This window comes from Antechinus flavipes, chromosome 6, assembly GCF_016432865.1.
Source record: "Antechinus flavipes isolate AdamAnt ecotype Samford, QLD, Australia chromosome 6, AdamAnt_v2, whole genome shotgun sequence".
In the NCBI taxonomy this organism is placed as follows: Eukaryota; Metazoa; Chordata; class Mammalia; order Dasyuromorphia; family Dasyuridae; genus Antechinus; species Antechinus flavipes.
This window is the reverse complement of record NC_067403.1, coordinates 260,489,085-260,508,629: the sequence shown is the minus strand read 5'-3', so window position 1 is coordinate 260,508,629 and position 19,545 is coordinate 260,489,085. Positions and strand designations below refer to the sequence as shown.

General features: G+C 51.6%; 1 protein-coding gene across 3 annotated transcripts in view; it reads left to right on the top strand.

The window, feature by feature from the left end:
• The window catches only part of SHANK2 (SH3 and multiple ankyrin repeat domains 2), a 483,554-nt gene that overhangs the window by 22,481 nt on the left and 441,528 nt on the right, over positions 1-19,545 (top strand). For all 3 annotated transcript variants that reach the window (XM_051965794.1, XM_051965793.1, XM_051965791.1), the window contains exons 5-8: positions 222-373; positions 1,707-1,874; positions 4,230-4,346; positions 12,390-12,467. In XM_051965794.1, coding sequence (XP_051821754.1) covers positions 222-373; positions 1,707-1,874; positions 4,230-4,346; positions 12,390-12,467 — 515 coding nt within the window. The remainder of the gene's footprint in view (positions 1-221; positions 374-1,706; positions 1,875-4,229; positions 4,347-12,389; positions 12,468-19,545) is intronic.

Genomic DNA, 19,545 nt, shown 5'->3' with positions numbered 1-19,545 from the left:
CTTATTTCGGAGAGCTCCTCCCCCTTGGAGACCCCCTGCTTTTACTTCCTAGTGCACATGATGTCTCTCAGGAGAAAGTTCTGTCTTTGAAGGCAGGGACTATTTTTTTTTCTTTGTGTCCCCGTTACCTGCCTAGTGTGGGGCCCAGCACACAGTTGGAGCTTAATAAATGTTGATTAAGTTGAATCGGCTTCTGTAACCCTTGTCATTCTGCCCTTCAGAAACGCCGCTGACTCTAGCAGCCCAGCTCGACAACTCCGTGGAGGTGATCAAAGCTCTAAAAAACGGAGGAGCCCACCTGGATTTCCGAGCCAAGGACGGAATGACCGCCCTCCACAAAGCGGCCCGAGCCAAGAACCAGGTGGCCCTCAAGGTAAAGGGCTGGGGGTCGGGCTGTGAGCGCTCCCTTTCCCAGCAGCTCCGAGCCAATCATCTGAGGCTTTATCAGCTGCTACCGGCTTTTCCTCAAGCAAACTAAGTCTCCTCCCCAAGTCCCGCTTCGAATTTTGGAATTTTTGATTTTTCTTTGTCGAGAGGCTTTTGTTCTTAACCATTAAAGCTCCTGGCAAGGCTTCTGGTGCCAGGGTGGCGGAATGAGTGCCCCCAGAGTCCCCTCCAAGGCACTAGAAAACAGCTTCGTGATGGGTCCAGAAGCAGGGAAGCAGCTTTCTGCTTTTTCGTGTCCTTGCGCCCTCCAGGACTTCCCGTGACAGTGTGTTATAGTAGGCACTTAATGTTTGTTGAGTGAACAAATGCACTGGAATGTGTCCTTGCACACTCCAGGACTTCCCGGGACAGTGTGTTATAGTAGGCACTTAATGTTTGTTGAGTGAACACATGCACTGGAATGTGTCCTTACACACTCCAGGACTTCCCGTGACAGTGTGTTATAGTAGGCACTTGATGTTTGTTGAGTGAACAAATGCACTGGAACGTGTCCTTGCACACTCTAGGACTTTGCGGAACAGTGTGTTATAGTAGGCGCTTGTTGTTTGTTGAGTGAACACATGCACTGGAACGTGTCCTTGCACACTCTAGGACTTCCCGGAACAGTGTGTTATAGTAGGCACTTAATGTTTGTTGAGTGAACACATGCACTGGAATGTGTCCTTACACACTCCAGGACTTCCCGTGACAGTGTGTTATAGTAGGCACTTGATGTTTGTTGAGTGAACAAATGCACTGGAACGTGTCCTTGCACACTCTAGGACTTTGCGGAACAGTGTGTTATAGTAGGCGCTTGTTGTTTGTTGAGTGAACACATGCACTGGAACGTGTCCTTGCACACTCCAGGACTTCCCGGAACAGTGTGTTATAGTAGGCGCTTGTTGTTTGTTGAGTGAACATATGCACTGGAACGTGTCCTTGCACACTCCAGGACTTCCCGGAACAGTGTGTTATAGTAGGCGCTTGTTGTTTGTTGAGTGAACACATGCACTGGAACGTGTCCTTGCACGCTCCCTCCCCCTTGACGGTCTGGCCTTTGGCCTTGGGGACAGAGCGGGGAAATGCGGGGGACATCAGCCTGACGCCCCTCGCCCATTTCTAAGTGACCACGTCCCAGTTTTTGCTTTTCCCCCAATGGGTTCTTAGGTCAGTGTATCAGGGGCTGCCCGAGTGGGGCAGAGGGGGAGCTTTCCAGCTGGGCCCCAGCCCTTCCCGCACATCCCGTGGGACTAACAACCGCGGTCTGGGTCTCTTTGCAGACCCTGCTGGAGCTCGGCGCCTCTCCGGACTATAAGGACAGCTACGGCCTCACGCCCCTCTACCACACGGCCGTCGTCGGAGGCGACCCCTACTGCTGCGAGCTGCTCCTGCACGAGCACGCCACGGTCGGCTGCAAGGACGAGAACGGCTGGCACGAGATCCACCAGGTCGGCCCGAGGGCCCCCTGTTATTTTCTGTCACTGGTGTCGGCGCTGGGCACGCGTATCGTGGGCACTCGGCTCCAGAGGAAGGGCCCGGGGCCCCGGGGACAAAGGGCCGAGTGTCGGGATTCAGTTTGGTGCAGGAACCCCTGGCCTGTCCCGGTGCTCTCCGGGTGGGGCTCCCATTAGGACGATGTCCGGGGTTCTGGGCCAGGCCCGGGCTGGCCGGTCACTGACGTCCCTCAGCCACGAGCCCTGGAGGTGGAGAAGGGGGCCCGCCGGCCTTGGCGCGCTGGGTGGGAGGGCACCGCCGCCGGGAGCAGAGGCTGGCAGGATGCCCGTCTCCCGGCTCACACGTACAGGGCCAGCTCCGGAGTGTGCCCTGCGGTGCCACCTGGTGGCCTTCTGGTCTGAGAGCTTCTCTGGGCGGGGATCGCTCCCAGATCGCCCCAAAGTTGGAAGGGGGGAGAATGCACTGGAGACGTTCTGTCCCTACCCCCAGGCGGGTCCCTGGCAGGCGCCCCTCTGGTGCCCTTTACTGCCCCCAGACCCCTCAGATAACCTGCCCGCGCCAGGCAGAAGGCTTGCCGTCCCCTGGCAGCCTGGGGGTCCCATCCCTCTGCCCTGTGCCCCCCAAAAGCTTTCTGACCTCGGATCGTGATTGGTGGATATTGTGTGAGCCGACTGTGAGTTGTGGGGGGGGGCTGCACGTGTGTTTGTGGGTGTGGACAGGATGCGTGGGAGCATATCCAGGCCCTGCCCCGGGGTCCGGGCACCCCCTGCCCCTGTTCAGCTTGCCCTTGCTTCTGATGCTGCGCCCCGTATTCAGACCCATCAGGGTCTAGTAGTTTTCACCCCAAGTCTTTGGGCCCCTGAGGACAGGCTCCGTCGGCCCCGGCCGTGGCTCCTGCTTTGTGCACCGTGCTCGAGGTCGCGGAGACTCCCCGGGTGCCTGGACTGCCCAAGGGATCCTTGAGGGATCCCTCCCCTGCACCGGGCTCCCGGTCAGGCTCCCTCCTCTGAAAGCCCCCAGACCCTGCCCAGAACAGCTCCCCATTTCCTCGCCACCACGTGCTCCAGGAAGCTCACAGTGAGGGCAGGACTTCCAGACGCCCAGACGCAGCCCCTGCAGGCCCCCTCACCCAGCTCTGCCCTGGACGCCCGCCCCTGCAGGCTCCCCACTGACCAGCTCTGCCTCTGGTGCCCCCTTTAATGTTTCTTCTCAGCTGTGGCCACACTTGAGGGCGTGTCCCCCCGTGGCCTGGCCCAGGAGCCCTAGAAATGAGGGCTCTCTTTCAGTTGTGGGGCTGGGGGCCGTGGGGGTGCAGTCACAAGGGGGTGGGGCGCTGCTTCCCCCGAGGACCAAGATGACCTTGGATGAGTCCCAAGGTCCGGACTTGGAGTCAGAAAGATGCAACTTCAAATCCTGCCTCGGACACTTGCCACTTGAATGACCCTGGGCAGGGTTGTGACCCCGCCTGTCTCCTTAGTGAAGCCCAGGGGCCCCTTTCCGGCCCTTCCCTGGGCTCCAGGGCCAGGGGCTGCAGCTGGGGGGTCTTTTCCCCCTGTCTCCGCTCTCCCCCTCCCGGCCCCGGCATCTCCAGCTCAGTACCGGAGGCTTCTTTCAGAAGGGCTGCTCTGCTGCCACCTGGTGGCGCCTCTGCTCCATCTTAGTTACCCGAGGGGCTTCCTCCCTAGCCCAGCTCTGACGCCCCCTCCCATCTGGGCTCCCCCCTTGGCTCAGACCAGGCTCTCAGGGACAGCTTTGCCCTTCCTCCGGGGGGCGCACTGGGGGGCAGGGGCGCCTGTGGCACCGGGGCAGGATCCTCCGCTGTTTGGATGGCTGTCCGGCCTCTGGGGATGGGCTGCTCCCTGACCTTTGGGTCTCTTCGGGGATGAGCAGCTCCCTGGCCTCCCGTCCCACTCTGTGCTGCTGTTCCTTATCAGAGGTCATTTCCCACATGGAGAGCCCTTTGTCTGGTCTCCCCCAAGGGGAGGCTGCACAGCCAGGAGCCCCCTAACCCTTTCAGGGGGTTCGGTTTTGTGAGTGGAGCCTCCTCCTGCCCCTGGAGGTTGTAGCCCCGGGTCCTCCGTTGTTGTGGCTGAAAGGCCGATAGCCCGGGACTCCCTGCAGGTGAGACCCCGGTCCCTCAGGCCTCCTGCTACGGCAGGGCCGGTCTCTGAGCTGGCGACGGCTCTGGCCCCCAGGGGCGGGGGTCCCCAGACCGAAGGGAGCTGTGCCCGAAGATTGGATGCAGTCTCTCCTGCGGGATCTTCCCGGCCTTGCCCCGGCGCGGGGAGGGCCCATGTTTGCCGCCGGGGGAGCCGGGTCTGATAACTGTCCGACCTCTGCCCCCACAGGCCTGTCGCTACGGCCACGTCCACCACCTCGAGCACTTGCTGTTCTACGGAGCCGACATGGGGGCCCAGAATGCCTCCGGGAACACGGCCCTGCACATCTGTGCCCTTTACAACCAGGTGAGAAGCCGGGGGGCCGAGAGACGGGGGCGTGTTCTCACTCGGCGTGCACACGTCCCGAAACAAACGTCATCCCGACACGTTAAAGCTGGGTGACCCTGTCCGTGCCCCAGAACGTGCCAGTGGCACCAGGAGAGGCTCCTTCCTCACAGGCGCCCCCTGCACCAGGAATTCTGGGGGCGGGGGGCGAGGGCGCTGGGTCTGGGCGTTTGAAAGTCACTCGGGGCTAGCGGGGGGATGGTGGCCATAACAAAGCGTCCACCCTGCTGGGAAAGGGAACCCGGAAGGAGGATGTCACCAGAGCAGGTGGGCAGGAGAGGGGGGGGTCCCTGATGTGCAGCCAGGCAGAGGCACATGGGGGGGCGGGGCTTCTGGAGAAGCCGAGAAGAAGAGAGACACTGATGGGTGGAAATCTCCTCTGGGAACCCACAGTTCTGCAGAAGAAAGGTGTGACTGGACCTTGGATGGACTCGGAATCTCAGCCTCTCCTCTTCCAGAGGAGGAGTCCAAAGGGACGGCCCTGCAGGGTCTCTCCCTACAGAGGAACATGGAAACCACTGGATTAATGAGCTCTATTAGCAGGACACAGATGAATGAGACAGGGCCCTTCCCTCAGAGTTAGAACCTGACAGGGAAGGCGGTGCAGCCTTTGCCCAAGGGAGGGGCCACCGGGGTGCCTTTGGGCTCAGAGCTGAGAGTCAGGCTCGGGGCAATCCAGGAAAGCTTCATGGAAGTGACGGCGTTACATCTGGGCCTGAGAGTGACGGGATCCTCTTCTGAACTGAATCTGTGCCTTGTCTTCAGAACTGTTATGAAACCAGGCCAGCTGTTGGAGTTGGGAAATTGCTTTGGAGCATTGTTAATGGAGCCTCATTGCTGGAGAGAAACACAAATCCCAGGGCGTGGTTGGAACCAGGGAAACATCTGTTCAGTCATCTGCCTCTTAATTACTACCTCACCAGGGGTGGGGGATTCTTAATCTCCCTTAGTAGAACATGTACATATTATGCACCATTTGAAAAAAATAGGCATTTTGGAGCTAGTTTGTGTTTTAAACAGAACCAAAGGAGGAAGATTTTACAGTGTTTCCATTTGATTTCACTCAGGATTGATTGTTTAAAAAATCCTTTGGGAATCTGGAGAATTCTCAGTTCCTTGCTCTATATGGTCTCGGCTTTTTGGTTCAATAGACAGGTTCTAGGACGAGGTGTGAAGTGGAAGTCTTGGCTTTCCCTGTGACCTAAGGCTACATCTCCAGATTCATCGGGATTCACTGGGAGTCATTCTCCTAGAAGGTCTGGTGGACATTCACTTCCCCCTCCAGTATATGATGTAAGAGGAAGGGAAGGTAGGTAGGTAGTAGTGAGGAACAAGGAAGAGCTTCCTGTAGAAGATGGGATTTGTGCTGAGACTTTCTGGAAGCCAGGATGTGGAGGATGGAAAGGAGGGCAGGCTTAGGCTTGGGGACAGCCAGTGAAAATTCGGGAAGTTGGTCATTGCAGTGTAGTTTGTGAGGGACATCAAAGAGAACCAGGGGAGTGGATCCTAGAACCCATGGAAGGGAATGAAATGTAAGAAGGCCAGAAAGGAAGGACAAGGGCAGGACATTCAAGGCCATAAAGACCATTTTGTTGATCCTGGCAGTGATAAGGAGCCACAAGAATGGATTGAGGAGGAGACATAAATGATCAGAAAATCACTTGCTGGCTCTTTGAAAGAGGGATGGGATTGAGGCGAGACCTGAGGCAGGGGAGCAGTTAAAAGGCTATCCAGGTGAGAAGTGATTGTTGTTGGCAGCACCCCCAAGAATTTAGGGTTAGGGTTAATGCTCTTCTGGGTCACCCCAAACAGACTACCCCCAAGCTCTCCCTAAGTTTCCTCTTATTTCCTGTCTTCACACTGAGCTGGTTCCCCAGTAACTTTTAGAATCAAGGGGCCAAAGGATTGTTCTGCTTTTTAATTAGGAGGAGGCTTTCACCACCATTTTGGTTGAGGCCTATGGGGCAAGTTAATAAACGGACATGGATTGAGAAAGTCACTCAGAATGGGCTGGAACTTGGTTTACTGGAGAGAATGCCCAGGTTGATGAAGTCACAGATCAAAGAGTTTATTTGAACAGTCTCTAGTCCATCCTTCAGTAAGCTGTCAAAAGCACAGGTCTGACCCTGTCACCCCCACCCCTCTCAATAACCTTCAGTGGTTCTCTATTACCTCTAGATTCAAAACCAAAATCTTTTATTTGGCATTTAATCCCTTCATAACCCACCCATCCCCATCTTTCCAGCCTTCTTAAAAGCTACACTCTCTACCCTCTATTCTCTAATTCAGCGAAACTGGCCTCAAAGTTGTTTTTCCTACAAAAGACTATCCCTGGGCTCCAGGAATTTTCCTTGACTAGCCCTGATGCCGCTTTCTTCATTGATACCTCCCGGATTCCTTCCATCTTTCTACAAGAAGCCTTTTCAGATCTTTCTTAATTCTGCTGCCCTCCCTCTATTAAGTATTTCTACTTTACCCCTTCTGTAATTTATTTGTACCTGGTTTGCATCTTGTCTCCCTCACTAGACAGAAAGGTCCCTGAGGACAGTTACTGCCTTATGCATTTCTTTGTATCCCTGTCTTTAGTATTATGCCTGATACACAGTAGTTGGTGTGTGGTCGTGGGCAAATCACCTTCTCTCTCTCATTCTGTTTTGTCAGCTGTAAAATGGAGACAATGAACGGGAAGGAGGCCAGGGTCACCGGGCTATTGGTTGTTCAGTTGTTGTGATGTTGTGAAATGCACAAGAGAGGCTTCAGAGGTGAAATGCACAAGAGATGCTTCAGCAGTGAGATTGAAAAGAAATGTTGCAGAGGTGATATTGACAAGAGAGGCAGCAGAATTGAAATGGCAAGAGATTCTGTAGAAGTGAAATTGTCACAAAAGTGAAATCTATAAGAAATGCTACAGAGGTGAAATTGAAAAGAAATGTTGCAGAGTTGAAACCAAACAGTTGCTACAGAGTGAAGTCAACAAGCTTTGACGATAGATTGGGTGGGAAGTGAGAGTGAGGAATAGAACTCACTCAATAAGTTCCTGTCCACCTGTAGTGCGGACCACTTGGGAGTAGCTCACACGTTTAGGAAGTTTTTCCCTACACCTCATTTGCCTTCCTTACACCTCCCCCACCTTCCTTCCTCTCTTTTTGGTTCTGTCCTCAAGGATCAAACCGTAAATCTGATCCCTTCAAGTACTTGAAGACAATTATTGTCAGTTTCTCCAGGTTAACTGTACCCAATACTTTCGCTTTCACTGTCTGTATTTAGTTGGTACTTTCACGTTATTTCTCCAGCTCCTTGAAGACAGGGAGGGATTATTTTTGCCTTAACATACTGCCTGGCACATATTAGACACTTAATAAGCGTTGTGTGATTGCTTTTCATATGACATGGTCTATAGGATCCCTCATCATCCTGATTTGCCCTCCTCTAGACAATCAGTAGCTCTTCCTGCTCTTCTGAATTCAGATCTGAATTCAACACTCTGAGCTCTGCCAGAGACAAAGTGCGATGGACCTATCACTTTGTTGTTTGTGGAAGCTGTGACCCTTCTATTAATGCAGCTGAAGTTTACAATGGCTCTTTGTTTACCACATCACACGCTAACTCGTTGAATTTGAGGTGCACCAAGACCTTCAGCTCTTTATCAGAAAAATTTGGTTGGATTCCTCTCCCATTTTATATTTAGGGAAGTATAATTTTTTTTGGTCCCAAGGGCAAAGCTTTGCATTTACCTCTACTGAATTTACTTAGATAAGTTCAGCCCAGTGCTCTTACCTGCCAAGATCTTTTTGAATTCTGACTATCATAGAGTGTGTCATCTCAGCTTTGTGTCATCTGCAGGGTTGATAAGTTTGCCATCCAAATCTTCATCAAAGTCATGGATTAAAAACAAAAACAAAAACAAAACAAAAAACAAGTGCAATGCAAAGATCCCTGGGTCCTTCTCTGGAGACCTTCTGTCATGTGGGCATTGGGCCATTGACAGTTACTTTTGGAGTCTGGCCGTCTGACCAGATCTGAATCCACCTGAGTCTGTGTGCTCTAATCTATATGTGCTGCCTTCTCCACAAGAATTCTGTGAGATGGCTTCTCCAAGGCCATATTGAAATCTAGGTTAACTCAATGCTCACTGTTCACTTGCTCTTCCAGTCATATCTGAAAAGGAAATGAGGGGGATGGCCTGACCTGTTGCCCTCAATGAAGCCACGGTAGCTCTTGGTACACATTGCTTCCTTTCCAGTTGGTCTCCACCAAGACACTGAAAATCGGTTCTAGAATTTCCCAGGAATGCAAATCAAGACCATGGGCCTTGCATTTGTGTACTTTCTTCTCATCCCCTTTTTGAAAATAGGGACTGACTCTGCCTGTCTCCCATCTTGTGATTTGATGATCTCTCCAGTATCAGTGTCGCTGGCTCAGAAGTCCCACCTGACAGCATAGGATTTGGGACCTTCACACATGTCCTCCACAGCTCTCCTCCCTCTCTCAGTACTTCACTATGATCTTGAGAGGGTCCAGAGTTCTGAGGCAATTGGGGTTAAGTAACTTTCCCAAGGTGACAAAGTTCGGAAGTGTTAAGTGTCTGAGATCAGATTTGAAGTCAGGTCTTCCTGACTTTAGGGCTAGTGCTCTATCATTGTGCCACCTAATCTGCCCCGGGGTCCAGAGTTCTTAAAGGCTTGACCCAAATAACAAAATCTTGGCAGACCCTTCCCTCCCCCACCGGGGTCCTGGCTTCAAGTGTAGTCTCAGGACACTCTATCCACGTGCACTGCGGCTCATCCAGAGTTTGCCTACACCACAGCAGCTCATGCCATCCTCTATATACTGCCTGGCACATATTAGACATAGGCATAGAAGGGTAGAGTCAGTGGAAGGACTCATGGCTGGATTCCAGTGTGGATATGAACGATTAGTGTCAGTTTGGCAGGATGTCTCCGGTGGAGTTCCACAGGGATCCGGAGTTGGTCCATTGCCATCAAATGTTTGTGTCAATGACTTGAAAAGTGCCGTAGATGCTGAGTTTGTGCAATTGTCACATAAAAGACAACGGGGCAGGATAGATTATGCTCTGGGTGATAGACAGGATTCAAAAGGATGATGGCTGAATCCAGTATGATAAAATGCCATAGGGATAGGGGTAAAGTATCATATTGGGTTCAGCTACATGAAGAGAGATTGGCTGGCAGAGGCTGTCTGAAAAGAATGGGAGACAGCTGGCAGACCACACAGGCAAAATGTGGGTCAGCAGGGTGGTGTGACAAACAAAAAAAGCAATGTTATGAAAAGCTCAATTAGCAGGAAAAAGGGATCAAGAGCCCCTGCACGCTCAAGCCTTGTCACAGCTCATCTGGAGCATCATGGTCAATTCTCATAGGACCCTGATAAACTTGAGGAAAGGGGAGGGCAGTTAGGCTGGAGGAGTCCACATCGTGTTGCCCTGACTTTGGTCCTGAAGCATGGTCTCAGTACCTAGGAGGTGACCTGATGCTTATGCTGCCGATGTGTGTCAGGAGCAAACCTTGAACCTCTCGTATCTTTCCAATTTCAGGCTGCTCTGATACTCCCTGTGTTTCAGAGCTTCTCAATTAACAAGTGAAATGACCAGACTGTGTTTTTCAGAACCATTGAAACTTTGGGGGGAAATGCTGCAAGATCCCTTTTTAACGCTCTCCCTCCCACAACCAAAACATGGACCAAGACTTCCCTGGGAGGTAGAATCCAGTCAATGGGCCATTGATGGATGCTCCCATTTGTCTGATTCCTGCCTCTGTTGACAGTGCCGGGGTCCCACCACACACACACCCTGGGCAGCTTCTCTGTCACCGTTCAGAGGATCTGCTGGATGAAGATATGAGGCATTAATAATAGTTTCCTTTGATTTCCTCTGCTCCCAAACTTGAGTTTCTTCTTTTCTTTTTCCTGACAAACTGCCTCAGCCTGATAGCCTTTGATATTTAAAGTTTCCTTCATTATGGAGCCCTAAAATAAATCTGTGGTCGATCTCAAGCTGCCAGAGATATATCGATGCACAGGTAGGCAGCCAATTTGCTGCTTCCCTTCAAATCCCTAATTAGCTGAATTCATAATAAAGCAAGAGGGAAATCTGAACCCGGGAGAGGTGATCAGAAATGCACAGTCAAGGAGGCCTATAAGTAGTAAAGCAAATAGATTAATAAATCTGTGTGATTGTCTTCATCTCTCAGCCTCCGGGAAGAAAGGTTGCTAAGGAGACTGGGGGGAAAATGTATGGTTTACTCTATATAGAGGAAGCCACAATTAGAGATAACATCTCAAGTTTTCCTCGACGCAGCTGGATGAGCAAACCAGGGGAAAGGGAAACCAGAGCTACAGACATGGCTGTGATGCTCCGTCCCCAGCCTGAAGCTTATTGTCCTGGCCAGGGATCCCCTGGGAGTTTAAGAGACCATTTAGAATCTCACAGATACCTTACTCTAGAAAGGAAAAAAACAACCACCACTGTCAAACCTGGAGCAAACGAGCTCTAAAACGAGCAAAGGAATTGCTTCCCCCTTATGAATGCTGGGAGGGGGTGAGCTAAGGGACACCGCAGGGTCAAATCTGCCCATTGCTCCAAGTCATTTCAACAGCATTTCTTAAGCATCCAATGTGTGCTTGGCCCAGAGACTTCCTGGGCACCCCCAGATGGCCTCACTGGTGACATCCAGTGGAATCTGATGAGGTCATGGATGCGACTCCCACACACTTGGGAAACCTCAGTGGGCCCTGCCCTTGGGAGCACTGGCTGGTGCTGTCCCAGAACTAGTTTCAGCCTGCACTATCCTAGGAATTAAGGTAGCTTGTATCCTTTTCTGACAGCAAAATGGCTCAATGGATATATATAGCAAAAGATCTCGGGTCAGGGAGCTCAGAACCAGCCTCAATTACTGCCCAGCTCTGTGACCCCCTCTCATACCTCACCTCCAGATGTTCTTAAAAGCATTTCTTTCTTTCTCTCTCTCTCTCTCTCTCTCTCTCTCTCTCTCTCTCTCTCTCTCTCTCTCTCTCTCTCTCTCTCTCTCTCTCTCTCTTCCTCCTTCCTTCCCTCCTTCCCTTCCTTCCTCTCTCATTCTCTCTTGCTTTTCTCTCTCTCTCATTCCTCCCCCACTTTCTTCTCTTCCTCTCTCTCTCTCTCTCTCTCTCTCTCTCTCTCTCTCTTTATATATTTCTGAACCCTCCCAAGATATCTTGGGATTTTACTGACTAGATTTTTTTTTCTTAAGGACCAGGCCTTAAACCAAAACCAATTTGATTCTTATTGATCACCAAGAGGTCTTGGGCCAAGTCCCATCTGGTCATTGTTCAGATCCTGATTGACTCAGATTGAGTGGAAATAGCAGTCATTTGTGCTTTGGTCAGAAACCTGCAGGGATGGAAGGCTTGGGGCGGGGGGAGCTTCCCCTCCCGGATTTATTTAGGTTTTTTTTGGACTTTACCCCAATTGCTCCCAAGGCTTAATGGGTGCAGCCTCAGTCAGACTGAGCCTTGGGGAAGAACTCAGTTTAATAAGATCAAGGTCTCCCATTGCTTCCAGGACCCTCTCCAGGTGTCCTGAATGATCTCTCTGGCCACTGGACCCAGATGTCTCTGGAGGGTAAAGTGAGGCCGGTGACCTTGCCCAGCCCTCTCATTTAAATCTAATTCACTTTGTGTCACAGCAGCAGCTCCCTGATGCTGTCAAAGGACAAACCACAATTCCAACAATGATCCTGGGCAAGTCCCATCACCTCTCACTTCCTCCATTCCCTCATCTGTAAAATGGGGAGAGCAACAGCATCTATCTATCTAGATTTCTGTCTAGAGTAATTCTGAGTGTGCAGGGAGATAATATTTGGAAAGACTTTAAGAACTGTAAAATTCCACGTCAGTGCTCCCTGATAGTGTTATTTAACCTGAGGATTACGCTGCTTTAGCAGGGCCTCCTGGGAGAATCCCTCGGAGATGGGTATTAATGACCGGCTTTCTCCTCTTCCCCTGCAGGACAGCTGTGCTCGAGTTTTGCTGTTCCGTGGAGGCAACAAGGAATTAAAGAATTACAATAGCCAGACGCCATTCCAGGTAAGCCGCTCAGATGGCTGAGGGCCGTGTCCTGTGGCTAGTCCTGTTGTGTCTGAACATAGCCAAGGGTGACTGTGCTCCCTGCAGGGGGTGACTGTGCTCCCTGCAGGGGGTGACTGCTCCCTGCCAGGGCTGACTATGCTCCCTGCCGGGGTTTACTGTGTTTTCTGCAAGGAGTGACTGTGCTCCCTGCCAGGGGCGATTGTGCTCCCTGCCGGGGGCGATTGTGCTCCCTGCAGGGTGACTGCTCTCTGCTCTGGTGTGGCCATGCTCCCTGCCAAGGATGACTGTGCTCCCGGCAGGGGGTGGCCGTGCTCCCTGCTGGGGGTGACTGTGCTCCCTGCTCTGGAGTGGCTGTGCTCCCTGCCAGGGTTTACTGTACTCCCTGTTCTGGAGTGATCATACTTACTCCCTGCCCTTAGTGCGGCTCCCTCCCTTCTAGAAGCTGCCTCCACTTGCCCCCACCCACCCTCTCCCTGCACTGCCCTCTATCCCATCAGACCAAGCAGCCTAAGCAGTCACCTTTCACCTCGCATTCATGTATCCCAGAACGTGGCTTTGGAAAAAGGGACAAAAATTCAGAGAAATGCAGTTTGGCAGCCGCTCGAGCCTTGTGCCAGGCCCTGCCTTCTGCGCAGAAAGAAGCTGCTGCCAGGGATTAGAGGAAGAGGCTTTCCGGTCTGCGCCCCCAGAACTTCCGCTGGTCTCCTAAGTCCCCGGGATGGAGTGAGCTCCCTGAGAAAGCCCTTGGGGCCACGCTCTAGCTGTGGGGGCTGGGTAGCCCGTGGCTAAAGTAGCAGTCTTGGTATAGGGAAGATCTGAACTCAGACCCCATATATTTTATGGACCTGAGCAAGCCACATCATCTTTCTCTGCCTCAGTTTCTGCCCCTGTATAATGGAGCTAATAATATAGTGCCCACCACTTAGGGATATTCTGAGTATCAGATAATTAACACACGTAAAACACTTTGTAAACTAACTTTGTTAACTTAAGTGCTACATATGGTCTTTTGCTAATAATGAGGACATTAATGATGCAATAACTAACATTTAAAGTTTACAGAGATATTTATATTAACTTCTTTGATCTTTACAACCTCATGGTAGAGTACTGTAACCATCCCCATTTTGTAGAGTAGGAAACTGAGTCAGGGAGAAGTTAATGTGGTTATAAGCATCTGAGGTGGGATTTGAACCTTGACTTCAGAACTTGGGTAAGCTAAGGTAGGAACTTAGCCACTCCCTACCTTTATCTATCCTCATTCAAAGACTAATGCAATTGGCCAGGTAGATTTTTAAAAATTGTTTTATTTTGCTTTTTTTGTTTTTTCAACCTTAGTTGTTCCTTGACCGAACCTGCCCCTCCTCTCTTAGCCTTCCTTCTTTACGATAACAAAACAATGAAGCAAAATTCTGTTGGCAAAATGACCCGGCTTCACAGCACGCATACCATTGGGCACCCTTTGCCCCCCACCTTTATCTGGTTTCATAGTTCTGAGGCCATCCTTGGGATCTCAGATGGGTCATTACAGTTAATCAGTCTCGACTATTAGTGTTGTTTCTCTCTGCCTTATTGAACTGAATTTGTGATATTGCTCCCCCCGCCCAGTTCTGCTTTCTTTGCATCAAGTTTTTTTTTTAATATTTTTAAAAATTTTAATAGTTTTTTTTATTTTTCCAAATAATATGCAAAGATAGTTTTCACCGTTTACCTTTGCAAAGTCTTGTGTTCCAAATTCACCCCCCCAATAGATAGCAAGCAATCCAATGTAGGTTAGACATTTTTGTATTTTTGTCATGCTGTGTAAGAGAAGTCGGATCAGAAGGTGAAAGAAAAAAGCAAGCAAAAAGCAACAACAAAGGCGAAAATACAATGTTGTGATCCCCATTCAGTGCCCGTGGACTTTCGATGTAGATGGCCCTCTCCATCCCTAGTCTATTGGAATTACCGTGAATCACCTCATTGTTGAAAAGAGCCGCGTCCATCATCACGTAATGTTGTTGCCGTGTACAGTGTTCTCTTGGTTCTGCTCCCTTCATTTAGCACCAGTTTGTGAGAGTCTCTCCAGGCCTTTCTGAAATCAGCTGCTCATCATTTCTTATAAAACAACACTATTCCATTCACATCCTGTGACTTTTTCAGCCCTTCCTCAGTGGCTGATGGGCGTCCTCTCGGTTTCTGGTTCTTCGCCACTACAAAAAAGAGCGGCTGCAAACATTTTTTCTGGATCACTTCTGGAGAATTTTCCTGTGTTTCTCAGACTTCCCCATGTCTGTGTTGCTTATAGCACAATATGAGATCAAAATGTTCCCATCCTCTCCTGCATCTAGCCCTCCCCCCATTGCTGGGCACCCGTTTTGCTTCCTGTTCTGTGCTGCTGTACACGTTTTGGGAAGTGTGGGACCCGGCGCCCAACTGATGTCATCCGCCATGATGTTCAGTCTTTGAGACTTGGCGTTGCAGTCTCCGTCACATGCTGCCTTCTTCCCGCTCCCTTGAAACCAGGAAAGTCCTGGCAAAGGTAGTGAGCTGGATTTTACCTCCAGCTTGGAGTTTTTTATTGCAAATTGAGCTAGATTTGCTTTCTAAATTGTGTGACTAATGCCATTCTTTTAGAAATAGTTTTCAGTTTCTAAATGTTACTATTTAATCATTTCATCTTTTGATCATTTTATCAAAGGTGTTTATTCATCGTAATGATAGATTGACAGTTTCTCCCTGAAAGCAAGCTAGTTTAGGAAGAAAATGCTGTTAGAGCTAAAAAAAAAAAAAAGAAAAAGGAAAAAGTCCTATTAAAACCTCAGCTTCTTGAGTTCAGGGATTGTTCTTTCTTTTTTTAACTTTGCTTCTCCAGTGTTTAACCCCATGTCTGACACACACGCAGTGGGTGCTTGAAAAAAAATCTTAAAAAATAAATAAATCTATTCCTGATGTCAGGAGATCCTGGATGAAGAGACTGCCTCTATTAGTGAACATCTGTACCTGCTTAGCATGTTGGAAATCTTACAGACGTATGTGGAACCGTGTGAGAGGGGAAAGTGACTTCTGAGGGTCTCACAGCGGGTGGGGACCTAGACCCCAGAATTCCTGACTCTAAAGGCAGCTCTCCGTCTGCTGCCTATCCAGTTAAAGCCCAAGTTTAACTGGTGGCAATAGTAATATTCATTCATTCAATCATAATGAAATAGTATTTAACTTTCAAACAGAGTACCTCATGCAGAATAAGAGGAAAAAAGGGAGAGGGAAAGGGAGGGAGGAAGACTGCCATAATGGACAGAGAGAAAGTAGAGTGGAGTGATTTTTGCTCTCACATGATCATAAGAAAGGGAAGAAAAAAAGGAAGGAAGGAAGGAAGGAAGGAAGGAGGAAGAACGGAAGGAAGGAGGGAGGGATGAGGAGGGAGGATAAATGAATGCTATAGTGGACAGAGAGTGGAGAAGGATTCTTGCTCTCACATGATCCAACCATCCCTGTTAGTGCTCATTGCGGGAATATCCAAGAAAGGTCTAAAAAGCCCTCTAAACCATGTTATTGATCTAGAATGAAGTCAGGTGGGCCTTGGGAAGCATGGCTAACAAGAAGGCTAGTGGAGGGGATGGAATTCCAGCCGGGCTATTGAAAACCCAAAATACCAGCAAATATGGCCGGCGGATTGGAAAATAGCCTTTAGGTCCCAATCCTAAAAAGGGCAACTTTAAAGAGTGTTCAAATTACTCCATACTTGTGCTCAGCGGGTCTGATGGTTTCCAAGAAGACCCCGGCCAGCCTTGGTGTGGACAACAAGCTCCCTTCCGGGGGCCTTCCTCCGCCCACCACCAAGGGATCTCCTGACCCGTGGTCTGCAGGAGGCACGGGCTCCCCCTTTCCTGGGATCCCCTGGGACTCTCTGCTTGGCTCCAGCTTAGGTTTATGACCGATGAGCACCGTCCCCACACGCTCCGCAGAGAACATTCCATCTTCCCCTTCCGTGCCCCCGCCCAGGATGGCTCCTCGCTGCCTCTGCCTCCTTAGCTTAGCTCAGGCCTCCCCACTACCAGGAAATCCCCCCGCACTCCACTTTCCTTTGTTTGTTTGGCCACTGGTTGTGCTTTCCTTCCGGAGGCCGCAGCTCCTCGAGGGCAGGCTCTGGGCTCTTGGGGACTGTTCTGGTTCAGGTTTGGCCCGTATTTGAGCGCTGGACCTGGACACCAGTGCACGACCTCGGGGGCTTCCTGTGTCCGGGTGGATGGTGCCGAGACCTCTCCCGCTGCTGGATCTGCTTCTCCCCCCCCCACCCCCCCCCCCCGGTCCCATCCCCAGGCAGGGGGCGGGGGGAGAGACACAGCTGCCCCGCCCTCGTTCCCCCAGAAGCTGCACGGGAACTCGGGCCCTGCCATCTGTCTCTGTTCTGCTCACAACATGCAATTAGATGCTGCCGACAGGACTGGAAGGAAATTATGCAAACTACCTTGAATTAATAGCTCTTTGCACCCCGAAACATTCTTCAGGCTCTCAGCAGCCGAGCGGCGGGGCTGACTGCGGCCCATAATAAGGGCTGCACTTGCTGGGAGGCTGGGCCCAGACCCCTTCCCCCTTCCATCCCCCTGCCTTAGTGGCTTACTAGCTTGATGGCCTTGTCTGAGCCTCCGCTTCCTCATCTGTCAAATGGGCATCTCTAAATTTTAAATAATTACAACAACATATTCATACTGAATTTTAAGTCTGCAAAACACCTTACAAAAGTCATTTCATTTATTCCTCACAGTCCTGTGTGAGGCGGAAGCCATTAGGACGCCCATTTGACAGATGAGAAGGTGACCATAGGATGAAAGGCCCTGACTTTGTCCTGCATCAATATCAACTGGGGAATCGAGGGATGCTTAAGGTGCGGCTGGATGGTCGAGTGGTTAGAGCCGAGTTCAAATGTGGCTTCAGACACTAGTTGTGTGACCCCTTTTGCCTCAGTTTCCCCATCTGTAAAATGAACTGGAGAAAGAAATAGCCAATCAGTGCAGGATCTTGTCTGAGAAAAACCCAAATGGGCCGCGAGGGGCTGGATCTAGGGCAGGGATTGAGCCCCAGCAAAGGGATGCTTAGCCTGGAGAAGAGATGTAGGGCGGGGCTTCGGCCCTAGAGGGCCTCTCATTTGACAGGGGAGGAAACTGAGTGAAAGGCTCGGCTCCAATGGCTGAGGCAGAAAGCCCCTTTGCTGCGCAGGCCCCTCCCTCCCACCCAGGCCCACTTGGGAGGGTCCTTCTGGGGTGCATTCTGGATGCATTATTCAAGGAGCTGTTTGTGGAGGCAGCAGCTTAGATAAACATTTGCATATGCTAATTGACCCCCGGGGTCTTTAAAGCATCTGGGCTGCTTTGAAATCGGAGTTCCCCCCTCCCAGAAAAAGGCTGCCCTCAGCAGTTCTGCCCCGCACGCGTGCACCCATAAGGCCTTGCTCACGCTGGACTGAGGGGGGCCCTGGCTGCTGGGCGCTCGCTCCACAGAAGCCCTTTGTCAGAATACTCTTCCAGATCTGCGAGGAAGGTTTTAAAAAAAGCTCCTCGGCCCAGAGAAAGCTAAGGGGCTTCCCAGGCCTTGTCTGGGGGGAGGGTCCAAGTGATGGGTGCAGGGTCTCCTAGCCTGAAGAGGCCTGAGCCTGCGGGGGTCCTAGGTGACAGGTTGCCCAGGAAGGGGCTGGAGCCCTCAGGGGTCCTAGGTGACAGGTGCAGGGTCACCCAGCCGGGAAGGGGCTGGAGCCCTCGGGGGTCCTAGGTGACAGGTGCAGGGTCACCCAGCCGGGAAGGAGCCGGAGCCCTTGGGGGTCCTAGGTGACAGGTTGCCCAGGAAGGGGCCGGAGCCCTCGGGGGTCCTAGGTGACGGGTGCAGGGTCTCCCAGCCGGGAAGAGGCCGGAGCCCTCGGGGGTCCTAGGTGACAGGTTGGTCAGGAAGGGGCCGGAGCCCTCGGGGGTCCTAGGTGACGGGTGCAGGGTCTCCCAGCCGGGAAGGGGCCTGAGCCCACAGATGGGAGCTGGCCAGCTTCTGGAGTCTGGCCTGAGCACTCGCTCTCTGGTGCCACCTAGTGGTCCCTGAAGGCTCAGTTCAGACAAATGACAAGAGGATTTCTCAGCTTCCATCTGGCTTTTGCTTCCGGTAGAATGGGCTCAGGTTTCAAATCCAGATGATCCGAGTTCCAGATTGGCCGGGTTGCTGGACCTCTGCGAGCCTCCACTGGTGTGAATCCCATCCTTCATATCCTCTGCTTCTTCCTCTAAAATGAGAAGTTGGATTCTCCTGGAAAATCTCAGATCTAGAGCAGAAGGGTCTGGAGAGGTTCCCTGGGCTCTCAGCTCTGGAACCAAAGGGCCTGGAGGGGTTCCCCCCAGCTCTAGAGCAGAAGGGTCCGGAGGGGTTCCCAGGGCTCTCAGCTCTGGAACCAAAGGGCCTGGAGGGGTTCCCTGGGTTCCTCCCAGCTCTAGAGCAGAAGGGTCCGGGGGGGGGATTCCCAGGGTTCTTCTCAGCTCTAGAGCAGAAGGGTCTGGAGGGGTTCCCAGGGTTCCTCCCAGCTCTAGAGCCTAACTCCTGCCTGAAGCCCTGTAGTCCCCCTGACAAACCCCATGGCTACCTCCTTTGCTGACATTCTGCGATGGCAGGGAGCTCACTTCCTGGAGGCAGCTGATCCCGCTTGGGCCAGCTGTGTTTTAAGCGAGGTTCCCCTCTTTGGAGTTCCCACCCGCTTCTCCGTAGCTGAGCCCCCCGAGGCTGCACGGAACAAGTGTGATCGCTCTTTTACACAAAATCCTGAAATCTCCTCCTCCTATTTCACTTTTTTAAAAATAAGCGACCCCCGTTCCCTCGCCAGGCCTTGAGCACGGTCTCAGCACTCGCCCCCGGAAAGGGGAGAACTGGAGCTTCGTCTTTAGTTGGGTGGGATCCTTCCCCGAGGCACTGATGCTTTTACTTTAAGGCAGGAGGTGGAAGCGTCGGAAGCTCCGGGCGCTCGTTCCCTTCTCTCCTGCTTTTCTCGGAGGGGAGGAGGATGGGAGTCTTGTCTCCAAGGACAGGGAAATGCAGATCTTTGTTGTTAAGGTAGCCTCTCTCTCTT